This window comes from Rhipicephalus microplus, chromosome 3 (genome assembly GCF_043290135.1).
Source record: "Rhipicephalus microplus isolate Deutch F79 chromosome 3, USDA_Rmic, whole genome shotgun sequence".
Taxonomy (NCBI): Eukaryota; Metazoa; Arthropoda; class Arachnida; order Ixodida; family Ixodidae; genus Rhipicephalus; species Rhipicephalus microplus.
In genome coordinates this window covers 67,144,914-67,172,868 of record NC_134702.1, presented here as the reverse complement: position 1 = coordinate 67,172,868, position 27,955 = coordinate 67,144,914, and the positions used below count along the sequence as shown (strand labels likewise).

General features: G+C 46.7%; 1 protein-coding gene across 3 annotated transcripts in view; it reads left to right on the top strand.

Moving 5' to 3' along the window:
• The window catches only part of LOC142761675 (uncharacterized), a 175,949-nt gene that overhangs the window by 95,826 nt on the left and 52,168 nt on the right, over positions 1 to 27,955 (top strand). For 2 of the 3 annotated variants that reach the window (XM_075889724.1, XM_075889725.1), the window contains one exon: positions 18,410 to 19,783. In XM_075889724.1, the coding sequence (XP_075745839.1) occupies positions 18,500 to 19,783 (1,284 nt within the window). In that variant the 5' untranslated portion in view covers positions 18,410 to 18,499. Of the gene's footprint in view, positions 1 to 7,040; positions 7,394 to 18,409; positions 19,784 to 27,955 lie in introns of those variants that run through there. The other variant, XM_075889726.1, reaches the window with a different exon arrangement.

Below are 27,955 nucleotides of genomic sequence, written 5' to 3'. Positions count from 1 at the left end.
CAATGTAGCCTTTACAAAAAGGTCGGTAGGCTGCTTTTGAATATGTTAGAACGACGGTGGACCTTGAGTTTCGTAGAGTGAGGGCAATTCCTGCTTCTTCTATACTAGTTGTGTCTGTGTCCTGGGCTGATACACAATCAACTTTTTTTCTACAATGAATGACGCTTGCTGTATATTTGCCGTTCACTGGTCCAGCTGCATCGACAAAGAAGGTGCCCTCAGTATCTCAGTAGTTGTCGTGAACTTTTGCCCGTGCCCGACGTCGATGTTTGTGGAACTGAGGATGCATGTTGCGTGGTAGTGGTATGATAATGAAGTCCTGCCTCCATTCATGTGGGTTACGTTGTTTTCCCCTTCTCTCAACGGGGGATTCGATGCCAAGTTTTTATAGTGTTTTCCGTCCTGTTTTATTGATGGCGAGGTGCATGACTTGATTCGTGTGGTGTGCATGGAATAGTTCTGATACGGTATTGTGGAGCCCCATCTGAAGCAGACGTTCCGTGAGTGTACACGAGGGAAGGTTCAGAGCCTTCTTGAGAGTCACACGTATGACTCTGTCTATTTTGTTTATGAAATGAAGAGAGAGAGAGAGAATAAAAAAATTATTTGCGACCGAGGAAGGAGTGTCGGTGAGTGGGCACCTTAGTCCGGGATCCCATTGGCACGGGCCGCTGTCCTCGCTCGTCTCACGAGCGCCTCTTGGGTCTTCGGATCCGAGCTGGACAGAGCTGCCTCCCACCCTACAGTGTTATGCTGTGCTCTTGGTTGTAGAGGTGTATTATGTGGGCACTCCCATACTATGTGGTACAGGGTGGCTGTTTTAGTGACGCAGAACCTGCTATGTGGTGCGTATGTGTCGGGATCCATCTTGGACAGTACGTATGGATTGGGGTAAGGCGCTGCTTGAGATATGGATGCCATCTGTCAGTGTCATCGGGAAACATGAGCTTGTGCAGAATCCAGGGCCACTACCAGGTGGAATCACCATATCGTCGGCAGAGAGTTTTTTAGCGCATAGCGTTTCATTTTCAGTGCAGCGTAGGAAAGAGTATTCTCCTTCAAATTACGGTTATATGTACTTTCTAATAAGGAAACGCACCACCTAATACGTACGTATTGATGTGGTGCCTCAGATATATGTAATGTTCGCTGCTTAACCGACAAGACTCACAGGTATGAACGCATGCCACCAGTTGAGGATGGCTGGGCGTTCAGCAAGTGTCTGATCTTTGGCGGGTGACTGAATCGTAGAACAGACTGCCAGACCAAGAGAAGAGAGAGATAATAAGGATGAAAGAAAGGCAGGGATGTTAACTGTGGCTGAGCCTGGTAGGCTATACCTTGCACTGGGAAGGGGGTGAGGGAAATAAAAGTTAGAGACAGAGAAGGAGAGAAATGTCGCTCATGCCGTCGACAAAACGGCAGTTATGTGCTGAACATCACAGACGGCGACTTGCACCCATGTCATAATCAAATGAGCACATTCGTTACACTAACTTGTATGCGCGGTTTCATGCACCTAAAATCTTGCCGATGGTGAAGCCATGATGGTGCCGCTTGCGTTCTCAAGCAGCAGACTTCTGAGGGCTTGAGAGAACTGGAGTGATGGTGTCAAGCAGTTGTGACACGCTTCGAGCTCTCGGCGTCTGCATCTGACCATGGTTACTGACCAGGGTGCTGACCATGCCGATAACCTGTCCTTCGTCTGTCAAGTTATGAGGTACTGACCAAAACTTCTGCGTTCAAAATGGCTATCGTCTTTAAGATGACTAACGGCATGGAACATGTCGAGGATGCTCAGGATCTTTACTGCATCATGCCAGCTCCTTATCCCGTAGTTAGTGTCGGGTGCTCCTTCGCTTGGCTAGGAGCAAGGATGCAACGTAATTATCGCAAGAAACTTACTGGCGGCCATACTGCCGGATATCCGCGCCGTTGCGTCACTACGTTCGCGGAACCAAAGACGAGATCTTATCGTCCCCATGCAGCGTCACAGTTAGCCAGCACGGGGCTGCGATGCAGGGCAAAATACTCCCCTCGGCTGCTTCTGCGTCGCGACAGAGTGCATGTTTTACTTTGTTATTGCTGGAAAAAAGGTTCGTGAAGTACGCACTTGGGGTCCAAACCAGCACTGAAAAGTGGGCACCTAGGGAGTACCGTACTTTGTTGTTTTCGCGAAATGTCGTGAAATCGCGTATTGACGCGCGCACGCACCCCTTCCCCTAAAAGAGTTCAAGAAGTTGAGAGTGCCAAGATGCCATCTGCACTGAGGCGCGGCCCGCACATAGTAATTGAGAGAAAATTGAGAGAGTAATGTCCAGGCGTTTTTTTTAAGTAGAATACAACCGAAGACAAGTTGTTGCGTACACATGTACCTCAAAAACTTCTCTGCACAATAGCGGGCAAAAGTCGTTTGCCAATCCTTTGTGGGCAGAAAAAAACACAGGCCTTATAAGAGCGCTTTTCGTACAATGAATTTAGCTGGTAAAGATTCGCAGTAATTACTCGAAATCGAAGTCTACCTGCTGTGTTATGAAGGAGATAATGCGCCGCATATTTCCTTTCTTCAGCTTAAACTGATGCTTCAGTTTGATGAAGTCGCACCTGGCTGTTTCACTTTCCTTTGGTATCTGTGAGAAGACTGTGCTCTATTTCTGCGTAGCGTGCTGCTGTGTTTAGTTTTTTTTTTCTGTGGTCGGTGGAGCGGTCGTTATAAGAAGCACGTTTTATTAAGTACGCGAGTCACATGCGTCCCAGTATACAATGCATTATATTACTGGCAGATACAATGAATGCAATGCAGTCTGTTACACTATAGGCATGACGCTTTTTGTTTGCACGTTAGATTCATTTTTAATTCGTACTCATTGACACAAAGGAAAGACTGGCAATAACAAGTATCCGACTATATACGACGCAACATGCTTTGTCGCAGTTCCACGAATCAGAGTCGGTCGCAGCTTGAGAACGCTGTGATTGTTTCAGCTTCGCAGGTGTTTGAAGAGGAATGTCACTTTTACCTGATGGCTGCTGTTACCTGACTGGACACATTTACGGACCCACTACGCGGCACAGAAATGGGAGCAGCACAGATGGAAGTCGAGGCATTGCGCGTGTGATGCGCTGCTTCAAGGTTGGCGTGCGCGCTCCGAAATGTTCAATTGTTTGGCGCAACGTGTATGGAAATTAACTCGCGCATACCGAGGCACTATGGACTTGCATTGTCGAAATTCACCGCAATGGATGTCTCTCAGCGCACGCGGAGCATCGGAGCGCCGTGAGATAAGTTAGATCACTCAGAGTTCCAACGAAATACATAGTTAATAGTTAGAAAATAAATAGTTAGAAGCCATGCAGGGGAGTAGGCACCGGTGCTTGGGCCTATTGTGGTATTTGAAGCCACTGGATGGGCAGCGGTTGTCTAGCAGTGTGCCGTAACGCTGGTTCATCCACAAAGTCCTTACCCGCTAGGCACTGCGTGAAGGTAGCTGGCATGAATTATGTATTTTGTCAAAATCTTGAGATGGTAACGAGGCTCGCTACGCGGGACTTGAAGGGGCCATGCAACACTTTTTGAGTATGGTCAGATAACGCTGCCGATCGGTAGTAGAAGCTCCCGACAACACGTGAGCCAAATATTATAACGCAGCACGCGGCCTGGAATTCACAATAAATTATCAAAGTTAGCTAAAAATAGCGTGCTCTTTTCTCGACGAAACACGGAACAAAGCCCAGTAAGCCAACTTATCAGCCATAGGCTGATTTGAACATGGCGCGCTGGGTTGTTACAGAGGCAGCCGCTGAAGGCCGTCGCTGGTCCACGCGTGCGCGCGCGATCACACTGAAAAGCTGCGTATTCGAAGAAAAATAATGGCAGAATACCCACGGGGTGAATGATGGAGAGTGGGGCGAAGCATCCGTCCGTCCATTCGTTCTTGCTTCCGTCCTTCCATGCGATTGTCTGTGTGACCGTCCGTGCGTTTGTTCGTGCGTCCGCACGTGCATTCGTCCATGCATCCGCCCCTGCGTCTGTCCATGCGTCCATCCGTCCGTGCAGCCATTCGCGCGTCCGTTCATGCATCTGTCTGTGTGTCCGTTCGTCCATCTAGTCAGCACTCCAAGTACCACTACCTCGCATCTTTTCGTCATATATTCCGCATATAGAAGCACCACCATCCAGCGGACATTCCTAGGACTAAACGAGAGGTGGCACACGCACACTTTCTTACGACTTGCGCTTCGTGTCTACTTCCCATCTTTAACCATCTCGAGTTCATGGTATATACTAGTTCACTACATTCATGGCGCGGCGGTCCAACGCTCGCTAAACCTTTCCAAAACCAAGGAGGTTACGCCCAGCGAGTATAACGTAGCAACCTTTTTTTTTCAGATAGTGCTCAATGTACATGCCAAAAGCAGCTGATGGTGAATGACAGACAGGAGAATTCGGCTTTTAGTTAACGCGCACGCTGCGAATTTTTTATTGTTCCACAACGCACAGGAAAAATCTCCCACCGGCACCACCTTGCATGGTCAAAGGGTAAGATATGTTACGTACTACGACGAGGGATGAACGGGTGCCGGTTTAAGAAGCATCGCTCTAAAAAAAAATGTTCAAGGTCACGAGGCGCGAGTGACGTTTTTTTGTTTGCCCCTCCCATCTCTCCCTGCTTGGCTTTCAGCGCTTTCGTCGGGACGAGAGAAGAGAGAATGTGATTGCGTGTGACAAATATTTGCAACTCTGCTCCTACTGGACGGATTCTTAAAATTTTTGCGGCGTTCAGTTTGTGAGGTAATACGCTTTTCCAGTGGATTAATTCCATGGTTACTCAGAAAAGTGTTTTAGGGCCCCTTTGAACAATTGAAAATGTCATTACTGGTGTCTTTTGTGTATACTGATGCATTTCGTTTGTTACTCCAAGAAGTTCACGTGCTCTTCGTATGATTCTCGCAGGAAATATCATATGACTCTGCATGTGTATGGAACGTATAACTAAATAGGGATGGAAAGCTCCCTATCCATCGGCTGCCGAAGATAAGGGGGGTATTCGAAGTGTCGAAAAGGAAGCTGCGCCTGCCTGCTTCTCGACTGGAGTGTGCAGGCCTTCAATGTGTGCTGCTCTTCAATTAATGTACAGGCAGAACGTGAGAGGCATCGCCCTTAGTGTTGGACGACCTAGAAATAGTCGTACATGGGTCATTGAGTGATGGCAAAAAAACTCGCGCGTACAGATTACCAAATCGTTGAGAGTTGGTAACGTCCACGCCCGTGTATCCACGAGCCGTTGCCATTAAAGTGGAACTCCCATGCATTTCTGACCATATTGAGGCAATGTCGTTTTCAAATAGCATTGACAGTACTGCGACGATATAGGGTGGTTAATTTTGCTCAGATACTCGTCACTACTTTTAATGAAGCATTGAACAATGGGTCAAAACAGCAAATGAAACAGCGAACTACTCCGTCCCGCACGGTGGGTATCAAATGACATCATGAAATCCGTATCCGACAACGTCACGAATTCTGCTACACACAGCCACGGCTATCTGGGTGTAAACATAGCTCACGTGCTTCGATGGTGCGACAATCGAACTGGCGATGTCATTCTACGTGGTATCATGCTGCGCAAGCTCGTCTTAACTGGCAAGTTGCAAGTTCAATGGTGATTGTAGCCACTATCTGACCGCGAAAGCGTCGGCTTTTGGTTTCGACCTGCTGGTGCAGGAAGCATCTGACGTTCCCCTAAGCGATCTCTTGGTTTCTCAATATTGTGCAAGCAAGACCCGACGTCGACGATGATTATCACGCTCTATGCAGCTGACAAAACTGAACTGTGCGCGCGTCGTCTTCACCTCGTGGAAAAAAGCGTGTGCTGCAACCGTGTGCTGGGCAAGGCGGAGTTTTGAAATAAAAACAAAAATTGGCCCGAATCTACATGTCACACTTTAAATGTCGTCGAAAGACGGTAGTCTTGCGTCTGGAGAGAGTGAACAAACCGTTTATTTGATGTTCTGCGCAAGAAAATTGGTGAATGGTATTCTGAAGGCGCTGCGTTAAAGTGCCTCACACGTGCAGCGGAGACGAACAAGCGCATCTAGGCACGTTAGACACGAGTGCCATCTGTCAGTTATCTTCGAAAACGAAGGCGTGCGCGACCGCGGAGAAAGATGCGCGCCAGTCTCGGAGGTGATTAGGTGTAGAATGCAAAGAGACGGGCAGGTGCCACCACCATGTCGTCGTAGCAAAGCGTTGAAAACACCTCCTTGAGCTTCGCGTTGCACTGTCAGCGCAGCGCGATAAGCGCTACAGTCCTTAGAGTTACTTGAGTGTGCCTCTTCTAGTATAAAGGCAGACATAGAAAGCATAGACGTGTTGTTATGGTGCCTCATATATGCCCAATATTTGCTTTTTCGATTGACAATCGCACAACTAAGAACGCTAAACTTTGAGCAATATTGGTGGAGGCTGTGGATGGGGTTGGCCATTTGGTGCCCTTTGAGGTATCGTTAGGGTGAACAGCAGACAAATGTACAGACAGACAGACCAACATTTTCCTGTCGAAGGTCCCCAAGAAAGACTATCGTCTTTAAAAAAGTACGGACTTACGTCACATACACAGGATGGCCCGCATTTACAAGTGGTATTTAGGAATCAGCTACTATTTTTTTAGTTTGTTTTCTTAGAAACAATCACTTGCGGTTGTATAATTTGGCACATAGTGCCACGGTGCCGATGAGAACACACATGTTCAAAGTTTTATAGAAACCACTGAATATCTGAAAAATTGCCGGAGTTCTCCTTTAACGGTGAAATTCCTTTGCGTCGTTGGCGCTTGGCTCGTCGCAGCGTGCATCTCTGCTGGGGTTCGCAAGGGCATGGCCGCCGCATGCGACTCGAGGCACTGGCCAACATGATGACGAACCTGCGTCCCCGACATGCATGCTCGATATCGCCGGCGGCAGCTGCGCATGCTTCGCGCGCTCGGCGCAGTCTGTGGCACAGCTGCCGCAGAATGCCGCCGTTTCCTATGACCTGATGGACGGAGCAGCTGCAGCAACATGGCTTGCATCATTCGCTGATGTGCGCCAGTGCACTATAGGTCTGGCGGCGCTGCCTAGAGAACAACTGGTATTGCCGTTTTTGCACGCTCGTGGCGCGCCAACAAGCCAACCGCTCCGCCGCGTCTGCCGCGCCGAGCTCATCGTCACCGGTGCCTCCCACCCCAACAAGGATGCCGCGCCGATGGCGCAGTGCCGGGTTCGTTTTGCAGCCGCAGCACGGTAGCAGTCGAAACAGAATCGCCGACAGCGAATCGCGTCTTCCTTCGTCGTCGTCTGCGTAAAGATGGTGGTCTTCACCGGAGAGTGTTCGGCAAGCGCCGAGAACAGAGTGGTGAGCCATGCTTCGTCGCTCGAACGACTATTTGACAATGTGTGCCCGCCATAGTCACTCGCTCATCATCTCTCGTTCTTTGTGAAAAGCTTCAGAATGGCCTTGTTTTCGTTGAAATGCGTCGGAAAGATCGATGAAGTTGTCACAAGCCTTCCCACACGTCGTTGTTATATCGGTGGGCGTTATCGGGAGCGTGGTACAACGATATTAGCAATATATATGTTCAAACTGACGTTTTTGGTCAAGGAGCTGCCATAATTGGACGACGCCTCAGTATGTGGTCGGGCTATTGATCCCTTCTCGAGTTTCTGTTATGCCCTTGTTGTCATGTTTAAACACGAGTGCGCGTAAAATAGTGCGAACGCAGGTCGAAGCACACGGTCGGGCTACGATATTTATAGATGAATCATTATAATTAATGGTTTTCGCTAATCTGCAGGGCAGTATGTGCGTAATGTATAGCGTATTTATTTACAGCAAGTGCGCTAGATAAGCTATGTACTTACATGGGCACAACACAATTTTGAGGCGTATGTGGCAGTTAAATCAAAGCTGTTGTCTGGTGGCGTTTGGGGGATTCTTTTGTCAATGCTGTGACACGCTTTGGTTAACGTACGCTAAGAGAGTGTGACATTGCGGCATATGCGTGGTACGTTGGCGTCGATTAGGGCTTAATCGGATGTTGGATGCATGTTGAACTAGGAATGAGTCCCTATGGCATTCAAGGTTTAATCCTTAATGTTCTGCCGGTTCCGGCTGCGACCGTCTAATATAGAGAAGGCTGTCTACATCTCGACGCATCAACAACTTGCATGTGCGTTGAACGTGAGCTTAGTAAACAACGCCGTTTACCTTAGAGGGAGCATTTCCAATTATAATGCAGGTGAATGAAAGTTAGTTTCTCATCCCCGCAAGGGCGAAGCAATACATACTGTAGCAACGAGTTGAAAAATTATAAAAAGTAAGGGTAGCAACTCACTCATTTAGCAATGGGCCAGCCTTGACTCATTCAAACCTTGGGGTAAGGAAATGCAGTCGGTGTAGCGAGCGAATTTCCCTTTGTGCTGTCTATGCCTTCAACGCAGACTTCTGGTTAAGTATACGATTCTTACGACTGTATACAATCGTAAGTGTCGTATCAGCAGTATCGTATCAATCAGCAGACGGCGCATGTTCGCGCCGTCTGCTGATCGCTTGTACACATGCGACGTGTACGACAGCGGATGACTTTACGTCTGTTAGCTGAAAGTACGCATTTGCTGGCGGAGCTGTGGAGCCGGGTCTCTAACAGCATTTTAAGCGCATTTCAAGCGCACACAGGCTGCAGGCGCACGTTTCCCCAGTTTGTGCAGCGCTCGTCGGCAGCTTTCGCGAACATTTACTCGCACACGAGGCACGACGCGCGGGGAGATTGTATCGATTTGGACTTCACGAAAAATCACGGCGATGGCAAAAGCGGGTCTAGAGTTTTGATATAATTGCTATAGCAAGAGTGCTTATGATGGTGAGTTCTATCTCAGCTTCCCATTGCTAGCTCTAAGGCTAAACGCTTTGCTTGTTATTATTTAGAGCAGACGGTGTGTTTGACACATGTGTGTTGCTAAACTCAGTCGTGAGCAATTCTTCCTTTTATCAAAACAGATATGTGCGCTTCGCAGACAAGGCTGACTTGGTGAATAGTTCCCACAACCCGCGATGATCGTTCTATTTTCCGCGCTTCGGCGACAATTCCCCGATAAACAGCACCTGTGCCATCGGAGCGGTCTTCTTCCCCATTACTGGACTGTCACGCAGTGAAGCCTACACGTGCGATGGAATGCGTAGCGACGCTAAATCTTTATTTCCCATCACGTGTCTCTTCTGGCCGTATACTGCCAACTTCGAATTCCCCCTGTAGTCTGCGAAACTGTCACGTGTTTTCGATGCTCAGGAATCGGAGCTTTTTGTTTTCATTTTGTTGGCTTCTGTAGTTAACCGTTGCCTGCCATCTGTCTTGCACGCCCACACGTGACTACGGGTGTGTTAGTCCGAAGTTTTTTGAAGGATGTTTCATAACGTTTCATAAAGAATGGTTAATACGTTCCCAGGCTTCAACCTTGGATCTTTGGTTCGGAAACCCGATGCTCACACTGTGTCAGTACTGGAGCTGAATCCTTGGGAGCCGATGAAACGGCATCCGCCTGGCAATGGCGCAAGCATGCAGACAATTTTTTTCGGGTGGGGGTGCGCGGTCGTGGCACCTGTTTGATCCGACGGGCAGGTAAATGATCATATTGCGCTTTTATTGCCATGGCGAAAAAAAAGTAATTGGGAGAGGAGTGTATACGGGCCTGGCGTGCACGGGACACTGCTGCCTAATGAAATGTATTACATGCGCACGTCTCATTAGGTGGAATAGAAGGTGTTTAGAAGCACCACGTCTCCCCGCCGCGGTGGTCTAGTGGTTAAGGTACTCGGCTACTGACCCGCAGGTCGTGGGATCGAATCCCGGCTGCGGCGGCTGCATTTTCGATGGAGGCGGAAATGTTGTAGGCCCGTGTGCTCAGATTTGGGTGCACGTTAAAGAACTCCAGGTGGTCGAAATTTCCGGAGCCCTCCACTACGGCGTCTCTTATAATCATATGGTGGTTTTGGCACGTTAAACAACACGAATCAATCAATCGAAGCACCACGTCCACGAAAGTAAGCGTATATGTGTGACACAATGGTGATGGGGTACTGAAGAACTTTCTTTTCTGAAAAAGCCATCGTGTTTACACGCTTTGCTCATTTTCGCGACGCTAACTAATAGTCTTTGTGTTGTCGTTTTGTTATTGACGTTGGCCGTGACAAATCACACCAAGTCGCTTGATGTTTTAATTGTATTTAATCGCGAACAGGGCACGCGTTTGCAATAATCAAATGGTATACTTTACAAAAGTAGCTCGTTGCCAATCTATCTAGCACGTCGTTTGTTTTTGCGAGGCTACACGAGAGATGCTTGTTGTCATTGAGCTGATTTCCGTCTTGGTGCATGTTTTTCACATCTGCTGAAGAGATTCGAAAGCGATCGCAGCTGCTCCATTGTGCTTCACTGAATGATGCACGAAGTGATTAGTATTCTCCGACCAAAGGTTAGATGCCATAACTTGAGCTTTCAGAGGTTTCTTTTTTTAAATAATAGGCTTTGATGATGTTTGTTTTGCAAGTTCTGTGTGCTGTCTTTCGCACCTGTTATTGTTGATCGCTCGTTGCCCCATTTTTTAGGAAAGAGTATGAAGCCTGATGAATCTTGAAGTGGCGTTTTGCAGGTGGCGTGGTTTTATTTCTTTACCATATCACGAGAAAATTTAACGAACACGAGTCATATTTTGGCGGCGTAAGACGCCTCGCTGACGCTCGTTGACCCTGTAAGTATTATGTACATCACCGAAAGTAATTAAACGAGAACGTTCGCTTTACCCCGTGATTGTGTCTATCAGGCGTGACATTAATCGGCCAACCATGAATAGTTCGCTGCGAAAATGGTTCTGCATGTTTTCTGTTGAAGAATGTTTGTTGCAATCGTATACGAGCGGTTAGGTGTATCGAATAATTGCGTAACTTCTTGTTTCTTTAAGTCGTGCCTAATGGCATAGCGCAATTTCGGTGTTGTTTCGTTGGCGAATAGTTTTATGACAGCCAGGCATTAGAATGCACGTGTACTTGTTTGAATGGGACAAACCTTGCTTTCCGGAACCCGAGTTATTTCATTGAAAAACAAAAAACGAAACTCGTATGCAATAGTGCCTTTAGCGTTGATGGTGGCATCTAGTGAAGGAAGGTTCCACCACTTTGCGGTTTCCCAGACTTGAGTTAGAAGGTTAAGCGGATCTACAGTGTGGCGGATCTCGGCGGTTAGGATGCAACACTCGCGATGATCGGCGCCACATTCTTGTTAGCATTCGTGCTCCGTGACTCATGGGAGATTGATTGATATGTGGGGTTTAACGTCCCAAAACCATCATATGATTATGAGAGACGCCGTAGGGGAGGGCTCCGGAAATTTTGACCTCTGGGGGTTCTTTAACGTGCACCCAAATCTGAGTACACGGGCCTACATCGTTTCCGCCTCCATCGGAAATGCAGCCGCCGCAGCCGGGATTCGAACCCGTGACCTGCGGGTCAGCAGCCGAGTACCTTAGCCACTAGACCACCGCGGCGGGGCGTGACTCACGGGAGGGGCTTTATTAATTTCGTCGCCAGGCAATGTCACGAGCGCCCATCAGAATAAGTAGGAGAATTAAGGTTTCGAAAGGCTAGCTCAGCAGTCAAACTAATCGAGGAGGTGATTGTGATGGTGCAGCTGGCGCGATTCTTTAAATCGACAAAGTGTACATCACCTTCGTGTAACGTTGGTTAGGTGTTGCGGATTGAAGTAAACGCTACAGTCAGGTCTGTACCAATAGAGCATGTCATTTCGTTGACCCTGTAAAGTGTAAGCACATGCAGTCATACTAGAGCAACCTGCTCCCTTTCACTTTTGGCTCCAGTCGGGACTTTCATGCAAGAACACCAATGACTTGTCCCTAACAGGTGAACTAGTATTTTAAGGATGGAATATTTAGGGATGCTCTAATGAAACACCCATCAATTTGGTCAGATAATATCATAAAACAACGTGATTTTAATAATTATTTATTAACAATTCGCATGACTAATTCAGTGATAGCTCAGAGGTGCCAAGTGTAACCTATCTGGATTATATATTGGGCTACGTTTGGTTAGATCATGGAGATGTTACGTAAATGTAGACGTTGAAGACAAGTTGAGATAAGCAAACAAATGCAACATAATAACTATACAGTCACGTGCTAAGTCACATTAACTCGCCGTTAATTTCAGTAGCACATGGTAACAATTACAATGATATCAAATAGCGATAGCAGCGACAACAGCTGAAAATTAAAAAAAAAACAAGAATGAGCAGCCAAAAACGCTGGGGCATTTTCTTGAGACTGTTTACAGTGACCTCACTACTGTGATCAAAATTCAAGAGCAGGTTGAAGCGTGCTGCCGATGGAACCACATCCACGTCATGGTGTTGCCGTCAGAGTCTACCAGCGTGAGAAAAATTCTCGATGACTGAAGTCAGCGTTGACATTTCCTACTGCGTCAGTCACAGTGTCAGGGCAATGGACGAAATGTCGGCGTCGTCAGCCTAAAAGGCCACACGGGAGACACGTGACACAGCTCATTTTCGCCTAGAACGCAGAACAACAGCGAGTAGTCGGTCATTTGAGTAGTGTGAGCTCCCTTGTACGCATGTCGCGAGCCCTTGCTAATACAGACAGCGAGAAATGAAAAAAAAAAACAAATTAACATTGTGCATTTTAAACGACTCCTTAGTAAAGCATCACCAGGCAAAATAGCCTTTTGTCGTAGCTTAGATGGGCCTTCAACGACATCACGTACAAAAGCAGCTTCGTGACAGCGCTAAACATTTGCATGCAGCAACATCATTTTCTTAGACACTCTGCTTTAAGAAGTTGTGTTGTGATGCGTAACGGATGACAGAGTTTAATACACGGTACAAGCGAGGCAGATGAGGTGTCCCGACACTGAGGTCTAGGCCGTCGGATCGATTGTCGACAAGGGAGGCTGCATTTAGATGCTAAAACATACGTTTGCTTAAAGTCCGTTGTCCCTTCAACACTTTTACAGATCCTCATGCAATGACCTAATTAAAGAAGTTAGGTGCCTCACGAATGGGCTGCCGTGGAAAATTTTCGAGTCCCTCAAGTGCGAGTGAACTTACACTCGCTTTGACTGATTTCTGTCTTTTCTTGGCCTGAGGAGCGCGCTGGCAGCTAAACAGGAATGAATGGCACGGAAAAAAAGAAGTGACGTCATGCGTGTGTCGTGGCATTGAGCGTTTTTTTCTGGTATATTCTTTTAACGTGCGGCTTATTTTCAGTGTGATTTTGAGTGCGCGTGCTAACATGTGCCGGCTTCCTGCGGCTTCAGCGGCCACTATGCAGCTCGCGATGGTCAAACGAGCAAATGATTTTGAAATTGGCTTTATGGCGTGGCCATTTGGGTATGTGGCATCATTTACAGAAAGAAGGAGGAACGGTTCCTAGCTCATTTTGGGAATGAATGGTAAATTCCAGGAGGTGTGCTGCGCTTTACTTTAGCTCGCGTTTTCTCAGGACCTTCAACTACTCATTGGCAGCATTTTCTGACCCTGCTGAAGAAGTGTTGCAGGCCCTCTTTCAATTTAGGCTCACGTGATAGATCCCCACAAGTTGTATATTAATTTTGTAGAGATAGGTAGATATGTGTGGTTTAACGTCCCCAAACCACCATATATGATTATGAGAGACGCCGTAGTGGACTCAGGAAATTTCGACCACCTGGGGTTCTTTAACGTACACCCAAATCTTTTAATTTGGTGTCCCCCTGCGCATTCTATATTCATGTGTCCCATATCAACATCGAGGTTTTTGGCGCGTAGAGCCTCATTAACAGCCTGAAATATTATAGAAGCGACTATGATGATTGGACCCATCGTCGTACATAATGACACTAGAGACGCCTGTGTGATTCACTTAGAGCACGAGACGCCGATGTGCACTGAACTGGTGAAGCCCGCGCGTGTGTGTAGAAAGATCGAAAGACGTGAAACCTATTTTCCTCCACGAAAGTCACCTTGGTCTTAAATATGAAACCAGCTCGCAGAAAGACGCGACATGACAGACACGATCACGTGCTTCTGTGTGTTTGTTTGAAAATATAGCGCTTGATAACATACGCCAAGGAAAATACGCATCACCACCTAGTCCCGCAGCGTGTTGTGTTAAACGACAAGCCTCGTGGTGTTGCGTCTTCTGGCTGGACATTTCGCAACGACACCATTACAACACAATTTCGCAACAACACCAAAATTGCTACCGACATGTGTCGAGCAAGCTCGCTCACGTAACCAGAAACCGTAATAAAGTATTCGCTTTTGAGCTTTCCGACTCCGGTGTGATACTGTGCAAGAGTTCACTATTACACTACCCGTTTTAGCACATTCTGATCGGCTGTAAGTTTGAGAAAAAAAGAACAAGCGATCGTCGGAACGAACGCTCTTTATCCAGACGGCGATCTCTATCCAATGAGCGCACGCTGAAATTGGCTGTCCATTAATTAGACTCTAGGGGGATGGGTCGTTATCGTAGCCCTCTTGCACAACAGAGATATATATCTATAGCGCCTGGCTCTAGAGTGTTTGGTTTCGCAGTCGTTCAGTCTCTAAAAGGGCAGTATCAAAATTTGACTGTCTTCTCCTTTGGAACTCGTTGTGTCGGCTTCGTCTTCACGATTGGTCGTCCCGTGCTTCGTTTCCTCCCTTTCCAACTTTGCTTTTGCTTTCACTCTCTTTTGATGTAGACAATTATCGCCATTGTCATCATCATCATCAACAACAACAATGATAACAAATATATTAACATTCATAGTATTAATAATAAGAATAATTAAAGACGTAAAACTATTTTACTGGTGGCCTTTTCAGTCACACTTCGCATGAAAATCATAACGCCTCCTATAGACTTGTTCTGTGGTTGTAGGTTCATATCAGGAGAAGGATGTTTATCAGTTTTTGTTCTTTGTTGGTAGTTTGGTAGTCGTAAGCACTAACGTGTGGAGAACGATCTTTACAAGCTACTGCTTCGTGATACTTACTGTTTGAGAACTCACGCATGAGTATTTAAGCAGCTCCGCTTTTATTGTTTTGTTTTTAGCCTATCGAACCTGCGTCTAGAGCAGACATACCTAATCTGAACCCCAGTTTTATTAATTAACCCCAATTTTAATATCTTTCGGTGGGGCCATGAGAGGATCATGACAGGTTAAGTGGCGTGTAGCTGATGGCAAGAAGCGAACACCGGCGGCAAATATGCGGTAAGAATGGTATACAGCGAAAGCTCGTTAATTCGACTGGCGCTTTTTTTTTTCAGAAAATCGGATAATTCGGACGCGTCTTCACGTACCGGTGAGCATACGCATTGTCTGATGCTGTCAAACGTTCCTTAATATGGGCGTATTTGGCGGCAACCTGGCTGATTCAGAGGATCCTCAGATGCTCCCAGATAGAAGTGCACAAAGATGCCACTCAAAGAAGCTAAATAAAGCGTTGGTGAAAGGCATAAATGGCGGTGGGCTTTCCGAAAGGCCTGGTCGCCATACAAAATCGTGTTCTTGGTACGTAATAACTAACAACGCATGGATTAAGAGCTGGTTTCGGCTTAATACGTAGGGTCTTAAGCTGTGGTCATATTGTGTAGTCGCGATTAAGGGAGGCCGAAGCGGACTCGCAGCTTATTGTTTTTTTTTTTTTGCTGAATAAGTGCTGGGTTTACATATCAAGAAAATTAAAGTGTGACGGTGTAGTAGACGTTTGCTTAATGTTTTCTTGATGCTTTAGACAATTAGACATTTCCTTAATTCGGACAGGACTTCCGGCCCGTTCAAAATACGAATTAACGAGCTTTTACCGCATAAACCACTTGACTGGGGACGAGTGAGTGAATATGAGAAAGCGCGCTGTTCCTGCCTGTTATCTAGTCCTCTTGGCTACCCTCTGGTCTTTCTATGGAGGAAAGTACAGTGTTGTGCCGTCTGTGTTTGGGCGTAGCCTTCACCAATGCCAACTCATTCGAGATTAGAATGGCCGACAGCGCGGAGTGGAACGACTGCGGCGCTGATGAGACTATTGAACACATCTTATTTTACTGCCCGGCATACACAAACGAGAGGCTTCCCCTGCGCAGTGCTCTAAATCAACTGGGCAGAAGTGATTTCACTGTTGAGAAAGTATTGGGACCATGGCACTGCCCATCGCAATTCTAAAAGGTAACAAAAGCGCTATAGCGTTTTCTCAAAGACATCAGTCTGTTTCATCGTTTGTGATGTGAAACAGTTACGCGTTGGCTCAGTCAGTGACTTTTTCCTTCTCCTCTATAACTTTCTTTCCCCCTCCCCTTCCCCAGTGCAGGGTAGACTACGGTGGCTCAGCCCTGGTTAACCTTCCCGCCTTTCTTCTTATTTTCTCTCTCTCTTCTGATGTGCCAGTGAGCCTCAGAAAACCGCGCTGTTGATGCTATAGGAGGAGGTTGCACGCTATGAAGTCGTTCTGTCCACCTGACAAACACACTCCCCCCCCCCCCCCCCAACTCTCGCACTTTTCCCCTCTGACAGTGAATGCGATCGTGGCCTGGAAGATTAGGTTGATAACAGCTTAACAGCTTTCCTTTTTGGCAGCCATCTTGTTGTGCAGCAGTTGACATAATGTTATCAACTTATACTGTATATTACGCACTTTAGTCTAGTATACTACGCACTTTAGTTGAGCATGCAAGTTGAGCTAGTTGGTGGAAGTGTCTATATTTATATGGTTTTTCGCTGCACCAAAAACACTGTTCAGTGTTCTTCTCATCCTCTGTTGTCCGTGTTTCTAAATGTGTGAAAACTGATTCAAGACGATGTTTCATCTAGGACCTCTTACAGTACACAAAATTAGCACGTTTCTTATGTTTGATTCATCCACACATCTTCTTCAACGGTCTATATATATTTTTTGTTTGTTTTCCGTTTGTCCCGTGACCTGCAAACCGGGGTGTTCCTTCTTGGATTACCTGCAAAGTACCTGGTGGATGCAAAACCAAGTTTTATAAATATAAACGCCACATCACAAGTTAGAGTGCGGCAGCAATGAAACGAGTGAAAAATTTCTGTTTTGTTTGACCTTATTTGTTGAGCGTGGCGTCTCTCATAATCATATGGTGGTTTTGGGACGTTAAACCCCACATATCAATCAATCATTATTTGTTGAGCGATGCCTTGTTATTACTAAAGCACAGGGACTAAGTGCATTTTGTGATTATTGTCCACGTCTTTACCGTGCTAGCCATTATGCAAGAAAAGAGGAGTACTCAGCGCCACACCGAAACAATATACTTATAATAGTACTATAAAAAACGTTTATCATCTCTAGCCCACTATTTAGCGCCACCAGGTTTGGGGTAATGATGTTAGTATCATTAGATTTATTATTATACACCTTTCTCTCTGGCGTGGTACGTAGAAGATAGTCAATAAATATTACCATACTCGGCACGATTAAAAAAGCTGGGTTGGAAACGAGCACAAGTGTGTTAATTCGATCTCTGGCTGAGCGAATGCTGTTCTGTTACTTATTTACTACACACGCCTTGTCTACGTTACCTCTACAATTCTGTTCAGTGGCTGCCAAATGCTCTTGATGTACTGGGGTGATATTATCTGCAATTTGCTTTAGTGAACGTGTTGAGCTATTTAAGGCGATCTGTTGTACAGTTGATTTTTCTTCATTCATTTCGGACTATGGTCTTGCTCATGTGGTGCATATTGTTTACTGGTACTGTGTTAGAGGTCTTATGAAGCGAATGGTACTTTTATCTTAGTTTAGGATGGTCAGTAAATATTGACGAGTCAAATGATGTTAAATACTTATCCGCTTTTGAAAGCCCAGCTTAAAAATCATGCAATGCTTCCAATCGAAGTGGTTTTTTTTTTTTTCGAGTGAAACGCCGACATAAATCGAAAGATGCAGTTAGGCCTTGTTTTGTGCCTCACATGAGGTTTTCATCGCCGTTGGTCGTTTGTAGTTTTATTTCCTGTTTATGTCAAACCCCATAACATATGACTTTTTACATGTAGAAGTGAACACGTGTTTTGCACCCTAGCTTGTGATGAAGTAATTTCAACTCATGTGTCAATACTTTGTACTGTGTTTGGCATATTAGGTTCAAGTTCATGTATTATGCGGGCGCTTTAACTGTTTCTTTAGTATTGTTTCATGGGTTTCATGATGGTGATAATGATTACAACGACGACGAAGATGATGATGATGATTATTATGATGATGAAAGTCCATATGTATGGCTCACAGCCATCTTGTCCCTTTCGTTTTTTTTTTTGCGCAAAAAATAACGTACCCTTTACTTCTTTCTCCGCACTTGTCAATCGCAGGTCTACCGTGGTCCGAGCGGTGGCGCGAACGGGCGGAAAGCTGGAGAGCTGTTCCGATGACTGGAGCAGCGGTTGTGGCGGCGCGCCTACATGCCCTGGCGGCGTGAGGCGGCCATGCAGCAGATCGGTCAGCTGCCGCCCATGACCCAGGAGCAAGAAGTTCGCACGGCGCAGACGCCCCCCTGTGCGAACGGCCCTAATGGTTCGGCCAGGCAAGATGGTTCGGGCCCAACGCCGCTGCAGCAGTGCAAGAAGCCAGGCGATAAGCCACTCTCCAGGGAGCTGCTGGAGACCCTTAGGCGAGAGTGCCTCGAGCGTAGTGTGTGTACAAGAGTGGCGCGGCTGCCCAGCGTGATTGAGAAGGCACCGCAGCCCATCAAACTGGAGACTCCTTTCTTCAAGACGGTGGAACCGTCGGACGTTCACATTCCTGAGACCCCCGCAACAGCCTCGTCCAAAACGGACAAGTCACATTTAAGGTCTCCATCGCAGACACTGCAGCAGAGTCTGCACCAACAAAACTGCCATCAGCACCACAACCAAATTGTCAGAATCCCATTGGCCAGCATTAGGCCCGGCAGTATTCGGAAACACGGGAGTTCCCAGTCGGGACTTCGAGTGCCGAGGTCGTCGCCAGTGTCGGTGGAGCGTTCTCAGCGTCGATCCAGCACGGGACTTTCATCCCCGCCTCCACTGCAAAGTGCAGCGCAGTCTGCACAGCAACAGCAGCGGCATAGCCAACAGCCACAACGACATCGGGCTTCGGAGGAACGTCCTCAGGGAGAGGGCGACATGGTGTGCAAGAAAGACGAGAGTGAAGTGCGCGCAGGTGTTGCGAAGTGCAATTACGTGCTCAGTGACAACTACGAAAACTTGTCCGGTGACGAGAGTCCCGCATCGCGTTCTCTGGAGGCATCCAACGTGGATCACAAGGCCATCGAACTTTTCCTGCCTCTCGTAGACGCCATGGAAGGCCAAGGACAGAACGATCACTCTGCTGGTGCTACAGTTGTCGCTTCGAAAGAGTTTTCCGAAAGTGCTTCTGGTGCCACCGAAGACTACGACGACCTGCCGGAGGAAGGCAGCCTCGTCATTGACGACGAAGGCGTAGATGGTGAACCGAGCGCACCTAGCGGTGCTGCCGTTTCGAATATTGCAGGTTCCAGAAAGGTGGGGTCTGGAACGAGGTTAAAGTGGCCACATGAGTCGCCTACGGCTGTCACGTCCGAGCCACCTCATGAGGCGTCGTCTAATTCTCCCGCGCCGAGGGCTGACCTCATCTCTGCGACCCGGAATCAGGTCGTCGACGACGCTACCAACCCCGCCTCAAGGTGGCAACTTCTGAAAGACCTAAAGAACAAAAGGTCCAAGTTGGTAAGTAAATGCATGAGCACTTTCACTGTCCTCGAACTCAATGCGAAGCCCTTCAAGGACGTTTAAAGCTATCTGCTTCGCCAGCTTTGGAAAACGGCGCACATTCGAAGGATGACCTACTGGTCGCACAGCCTGAGAGGTATCTTTCCCAGGCACAACTAATTCGGGCGATGCCATATTTCCGTATACGGTGGCGCGTCACCTTCTCACAACAAGCCTCCGCTGCGGCGCGTCCATGAAGGCTTTCTCTTTTCATTTCGCTAATGGTAAAACACTCAGCACCTTTTTGATATGTCAGTACTAACGATGTTTTCTATTTCTGTGGGTGTAGCGTGCAAATCAGAACTAGATTAACATATATATATATATATATATATATATATATATATATATATATATATATATATATATATATATATATATATATATATATATATATATATATATATATATATATATATATATATATATATATATATATATATATATTCTAGATACTATTTTCTGTGACCCCACAGTCCTGAATGGACGAGAGAGCTCTACCTATCGCAGCATTGTGAACATCTTGCAAAGCGGAGCACTGAACGGAGTGTTTCAATGAACCAGCGTAGTTTTCGATCCTCGCAAACTGTGAGTTATAACGTCACGGTTATGCGAAGACTGTGGCCACCACTTGCGAGCAAGCCTCCGGAGAACTCGGACAGGAGCGTCCAGGCTACGCTCATCCTCTTCGTTCACGAGAATGACTTCATGCTTTCAATGGCGTCAGCAAATTGTACTCTGCGTCATGAAGCCACCTTATGGCCATCGTCGCCAGGCTTGCCATTTAGGCTGAGCCAACCCATTCAGAATTATTGTTTTTCTCATACCTGTTTCTCCACCTTTATAATTGTCAATATTTTACTTGTGTGCGTCACAAAGTGAGAGAAAGATATACTAAATAGAAAGCTAACACGTCTGTCTTTTTTGTGAATAAGTTACTTTAAACTTAAACTTCAACCTTATTCTGGCATCTATAAATGGTACAGATAACAGGAACACAGACAAAAAGCCACATAACGTCTTGACGAGGTCTGTGCATTTCCCCACCCCCTCTTTTTGGCAACAAAGAGTGAACGGGTAAGACCAAAGTCCAGTGTATAAATAGGTTTAGGTACAAATAAAGAAAGAGCTATGCGCGGAAAAGACATGGTTGAAAATGGATAAATAAACGTTTCTGCAACTTTCTAAAAATAATATAACTGTTCAACAAAGAGAATAAAAAAACGCTTGTATCTGAAATGCCGAACTGATTATTTACGGAGTTTGACGTCGATACACTTTAAGCGCAAGGATATATAGGAATGTACATAGTACAGACATCAGCATAATAAAAATTTAATAATGAATCTGCAAAAATTGAAAAAAACATGATGCCGTGCATCTTTAACATAATATGCAAGTTCATTGAAAACTTTAAGATGTGTGATCGGCACATTCAAATCCTCAGAAAGTATAAATGTGTTATTCAATTAAAAATATCAACAGCATATCCTCAGGCACATTCAAATCCTCAGAAAGTATAAATGTGTTATTCAATTAAAAATATCAACAGCATATCCTCAGAGTGAATGATGATCAGTGGGGCGAAGCTTCTGAGGGCTTCATCGGCAGACCGTTGATCTACTGTCTGTCTGTCTGTCTGTCTGTCTGTCTGTCTGTCTGTCTGTCTGTCTGTCTGTCTGTCTGTCTGTCTGTCTGTCTGTCTGTCTCTCCGTCTGTCTCTCCGTCTGTCTCTCCGTCTGTCTCTCCGTCTGTCCGTCCGTCCGAGTGCTGCAGTCTCCAAAGCATCGGTGTGAAGTGAGCTGCCCCAGCGCCATCTAGTGAGCACTCCGAGTACAAGTGTTGGCCTCGATGGACGATGCCGCGGGACGCCCTAAGGAGCTTCGCCCCTAATAAATTAAGTAAATACCGTAAGACATGCGCTAGCATTCCTGTAAGTTCGAAAACACTTGTAAATACATAATCGAAATGCTAGGTAATGTACGTTCAAGATGCTGCGCGTTTTCCTTACTCAGCGTATTGGTAGAAACAAGCACAGTACTAAACTGCGCACTTACGTATGCTGAAAAAAGTATAGTTTAAAAAGATCGTAAGCCATTCTTCCAAGTAATCGCCGAGTGATATCTGCATTCAAGTTTATTGCTGCGCGAAACGATTTCCATAAAAATTTCTTGAGCTTGTCCACCTAACAAGAGCGAAGTGAGAGAGACTTTTCGCATGCTTTAAACACTTTCTCTTTTTCGACGTCTCAACGAGCGTGCTACAGAGAGATATATAACACGGAGAAAAAAAGATACCCCAGGGCAAGTGACGCTACGCAATAGCTCTCTCCAATGGACCTTTCCAGAAATCGCAGCGCCGCGCCTTCCCTTGGCGGATCAGGGCTGGAGCATTATGGGAAAGCGGAGCACCGGGTGGGCAGAGCACACGACGCTTTCCCGCTTTCGCCTGCTTTCATCGCGTTCCCTGGGTGGTTTTGGCTGGTGTAAGGTGCTGCTATCGTGAAGAAACGGCTACTTTTGAGTGCTCCGACTTTCATGCTCGTCGACAAGGTTGTAGTGCTCGCCACAAACAGCCAGAATCATCACCAGAACATGCCAAAGAACAAGAAAAGTGGTGGACAAACCTGCTCTGTTCGTGGGTGTCATAAGACGCGAAAGACATTGAACGTTTCGTTTCGTTGCTCAGTGCTATTTAAGGACTTGAATTTTTGCCATGCTGCATCTAAGTTTGATCTTTGTCAAGATATTTCAGTTCTAGTTCACTGTGTAATATTACGGAGCTGGGGTTTCACCATTGAAGCACACCACGTAATACGCAAAGTTATAGAGGTGACACCGTTAGATGCCTCATTAAGAAATCACAGGGTCCCCTGCGCATTCACCTAAGAGGACACGAAGGTGAACCCCATCTCGCTTTTATTGTCGGCCAATGTGCAGAGCCTGCCTTGCCAGTCCATGAGTGCCAGCAGGTTGGCACCATGAGTGCGAACCCGTTTTGCATTGCGGCTGGGGGAGAGCACTGGTGTAGCTTGGGCAAGTGCTGGCGTGCCATGAGTAGGGTAGGTGACCCTTTTGCACCCCCTGCCGAGGCCCACGCCCACCACCATCCACAGCAGCTTTCGAAAAATTGCTGCACATAAGGAGGTTTCGCATTGCCTCCCTAATCAGACCACCTTGAACAATCTCGGATATCACGTGATGACAGATCACGTGAAGTCGCATGACGTTTTAAGGGTTTCACAATTTTCGGCGGTGTCTGACGCCTTATATGTTGTCACCACGTGATGATTTTTTGCATCACTCGATGTCGTCGACGCGGGACACAAACGGTCAAGGAGGAGGAGGAGGAATAAATGAGGAAGGACAGGGAGGTTAGCCAGTTCTCAGACCGGCTGGCTACCCTGTATTGGGGAAGGGGGTAAGGAGGATAAAGAATGAGAGAAAAGAGACATTGTAAAAAAAAAAGGAGAGAGAAGGTCATCAGACGATCCACGACGCTGCTTACAGTCTGTCTCTAAGACCACTTGCCCGCAGAAAGCGCAACAACGCTCTCAATGCCTTGCGTGCAGAGGACGGTCTCGGCCAGTGTCCTAATATCCTTTCTTCCGACAATTGGCGATTGTCTATTCTATCTAAAGCTTTCGACAGTTCTTTTCTTGGCACGCTGAAGCGAGGACACTCGCAGAGAAGATGGGAGAAAGTCTCTGCGCAGCCACAGTTGTCACATGTCGGGCTGCTGGCCATTCCGATTCGAAACGAATAAGCATTCGTAAAGGCCACCCCGATCCACAGACGGCACAAAAGTGTCTCCTCTGCTCTGGTTATTCCTGATGGAAGACGGAGCTGTAGGTGTGGGTCCAAATTATGAAGGCGGACGTTGGTGAATGCCGGCGAATTCCACTGAGCGAGTGTCAGTTCTCGTGCAAGTGATCGAAGCCTTGCAGCGGCGTCCGTTCTTGATAATGGTATAGCTACACAAGGGGCATCATCATGAGCAGTTCGGGCTGCTTCATCTGCACGGTCGTTTCCATCAATGCTGCAGTGGCCTGGTATCCATTGATACGCTATGTCATGTTGTTTCTCTATAGCCCGGTGATGAAGCAGTCGTATTTCAGCAAGTAGCTGTTCGTTTGGTTCGTGACGATATGGCGAGGCAATGCCCTGGAGAGCTGCTTTGGAGTCGGAGAATATTGACCATGTCTGTTGCGGTTCTTCAACTAGGAACTCCAGAGCTGCACGAATGGCGGCGAGTTCTGCCGCCATGGATGATGTCAGATGCGAGGTCCTGAACTTTATCGTGATGGATTTCTCCGGAATTACCACTGTGCCTGTTGAACTTGTGAAGTGACCGACCCATCCGTGTAAATGTCAATGCGTCCACTGTGTTTCTCATGCAGAAACAGTAATGTTGTTTGTTTTAGGGCCAAATTTGACAAATTTTTCTTCTTTTGCAGTCCGGGGATGGTTATCAGGGCTTCCAGTGGATGTAGACACCACAATGGTAACGACGGTCTTGCTGCGTGCGTGAAGTTCGTGGGAATCACCGTGCGATGTGGGGCAATAATAGAGCAGAACGCAGGGCGTGGCCTGGAAGTTGGAAGGGAGGCGAGGTGATACGATTGAATCCGGGTGGCATGTCTTATGTGCGTTCTTAAAGCATCGACACGAATGTAGGTTGTGATAGGGTCTTCATGAGCGATTGCGACAGTCGCTGCTGAGGATGCGCATCTCGGCAGCCCGAGGCATATTCTTAGTGCTTGAGCTTGTAATGACTGGAGGACGTGTACGTTTGTTATGCGGGTCTTGCCAAGCACAGGTAGGCTGTAGCGCATGAAGCCAAGTAAACGTGCAGCATACAGTTGAAGCATGGCTCGTACGCAAATGGTCAAGTTTAACGTTTGATGAGGCACCTATAGTTCTCGCCTAAAACCAAAATTTTTCTTCGGCATTCGGTGGCGGTGGCGTCAACAAGAGCGACGCGAAAATTATCGCGTCATCGCGTCCATAGAGTTTCCTAAAATTAACTAGAGGAGAGTCTGGCGCTGCGATTGTTCAGCGACCATGGGAATGAGGGGAAGTACACAAATTTGCCTAGTCTTTGTACTTGCGGCTTCGTTTGTTGCTGTGTTTCGGTTGTGTTTTGCAAAAAAAAAAAAGATTCAACCCTTTTGAACTTCGTGACCTGATTTGGAAAGGTAAGTCTAAAAGAATAATATGGTGAAGCGCAACCGCTGAGCATTTGCTAATATTTGTTTTGTAAGAAAACAGCTCCAAGCCACATGAACACACGGAGTCAAAAGCAGGCCAGAAGTACGAATATTAGACAAATGTCTGTACTACCCATCATTTCCATGCTCGCTGAAGAGCCGTGCGTTGCAGCTTCCATAGACACTAGCGCCAGAGTTCCCTCTAGTGTAAACTCGATGATCGCGTCACCATAGGACGCCATCGTGACATCACGGATCACAGAATGTGTACGGTCACACACGTTACGCGTTTTGTAACGTTCTGGACCTTACACGTAATGTGTAAGGTCATCATAATGATTTAGTGATCACGTCATCACACGACATCGTCGCTTTGCGCTGCCTGTGTGATCGTCCTACCAATCACGGAGACCGAGAAAAACCAGGTAGGATACTAAATGTTTGGAATGCCTCCGCTTATAGAACCAGGGCAAAGTCACTTTAGGTGCGGAAAACATTCGGATTGGTGGGAGAAGAACCAATAAACCGACTGAATAAAAAAAAAGGGGGTGGCTTTCGCTTTCAAGTCGTCTTGGGTAAATCCATAAAAAACACTGCGAGTTTTTTTTTATTGCAGTCTTCCTTAGTGTTTATTTTGCTGTTTACTGCTTGGTTATCTTCAATTGTACCTGCTTGTTACACCATAAAACTAGAGGCCTCACCTATTGTGGCTTCGCGCACTTCGTGTTTTTTTGTTTTGTTTGGGGGGGGGGGGTTCTCTGTGTCAAGGTAAAGAGTGCTAGTTGTTTTTTCATTATTACGGATACAAAAAGCGATACTCGCAGTCAGGTAACGTTGCCAACTGATGTAAGCACTGCTGCGGTATTCTATACATTTCCCACACTGAATGAGCCGTCCACCATTGCTTTTAAAGTCATAGTCTCACCATTAGCAGCCCTAAACAGCATTACTTATCAACATTTTCTGGCTTAAACATGCTGTGCCCAGGCACTGAGTGCTTATTAACATCATGAGAGTGCTCTATTCTGCAGAATGTTCGCCTCTGAATACGCCTGAAGCGAGCCCTTCAGATGTTCTGTTCATGGCCGTTTTGGCAAAAGTTGCAGGAACGCCTGTATGTTTTCTGCGGCTTGGAGAGCCATCTGCATCGAAACGACAATTTACTAAATTAGCATAATCATGAACTGCAATGATACAAGGGATGGAAACTCAAGCAGTGAAGTAGAATATTGTGTACATTGTGCACACTAACGCCCATTCTATTATATATTTCTTCCCATTGTTACCCTTTGCGCAGTCAGGTGGTAAATTTTTATGTTCTTAACGGGAACGACACAGAGACAGTATGTTTTACGCTGTTTCACAAGAAATACTGCGAAATCAAATGTGCAGAATGTTCTCGCTTTATGAAGTGCGACAGTGCGCTGTAACTGTGTAATCTGCGCACACTACAGTATATACTCACTTGATGTCCGCTTTATGGGCGTGTTGGTAGCTGGTTTTTACTATACTCTCGGCGTCGTAAGTGCAAAGTTTTTCAGGCACAACGTTTGAAACATGGAATTAGAATTCTAATCCACCAGCATAGTGGGGCTCGAACCCCTTTGTAGGGGTCGGATTTTTACATTGATTATCATGTTCGAAGTGCCACGGTCTTGCACCGCGTATCACGCGGAAGCATATAGCGAGTGATAGCGCTTAACACAAAGTACTAATAGTAAATGTGTACAGCCATGCTAAATATAAAGCAAAAGAGAAAAGCTTCCGCTACATGAAAATACGACGAACGAAGCGAATGGGCTCGCCGAGAAAGCCGAGTAATAATTTCCGATTCAATGGGCCCTTTCGCTGGTGCATTAGCATTTTCCCGGGTCTCTAATAAGTTTGTTGACCTTGTGTTGCTTTGCGTTTTGCCTCTTCTATGAGTGCAGATTGAAGCAGGGTTGTCACGCGCGATATTCCCGCAAGGATGCGTGCGTATACGCCCGCGCGCTGCGGGAAACAAGGCGAGCCAACGCTTTCGCGAGCAGACGACACTGGGCCGGCGCTCCGGCTTCCCATAATGCTTTGCGGCCAGCCTAGGTGGCGTGCGCCGATTTCCGGAAAGGTCCATTTCGATAACCTGCGCGCTCGTATGGCTACTGCGTAGCATTTGAAAGAGATATAACTAGCGCGAACGAAACACGGAGACGAGAAGGCACCTAAGGACATCACGTGCACCGTATACTGCAACAACACAGCATGTTTATTTCCAAACTCATACCGCTTTTAAGTCACAGTCGCCAGGCAGACGGAGCACCACGTGGGATCACTGAGATATATTCGCGACAATGTCGTTTACACAAACGAAATCATAGCAGATAATACCAAGTGTCACCGCTTACGCCGGAAACCCAGCTTCTTATAAGTGACGATACTTTTGAAGGCTTGCTGATGCAAAAATCACAGAGTGCGTCGATAAGTACGGCTTTCACGATCAAACGTATCACCTCATCCCGATCGACAATGACTGTAATCTGGAACAAAGGCCGGCAACAACAGGCATGAACGTGAAGACTGAAGAAGCCTTCCAGCGGCAGTTTATTTGACCTGTAACTGTGCTCTCTCAGTCGTTCAATCACGCATATGCTGGTTTGACCGACAGATCCCAGATGAAAACGGAACACGTACGGTGAGGAACGACCGGCACTCAACAAATGTGTGTGTGTGTGTGTGTGTGTGTGTGTGTGTGTGTGTGTGTGTGTGTGTGTGTGTGTGTGTGTGTGTGTGTGTGTGTGTGTGTGTGTGTGTGTGTGTGTGTGTGTGCGCGCGTGCGCTTTTTTGTGCGCAAAAACTTCGTTACCTCGAGATGAATTTGTCATGGCACACAAATTTCCAACTTTATTAGGCACTGAAACTACCACCGTAATATGGCCCCGAAC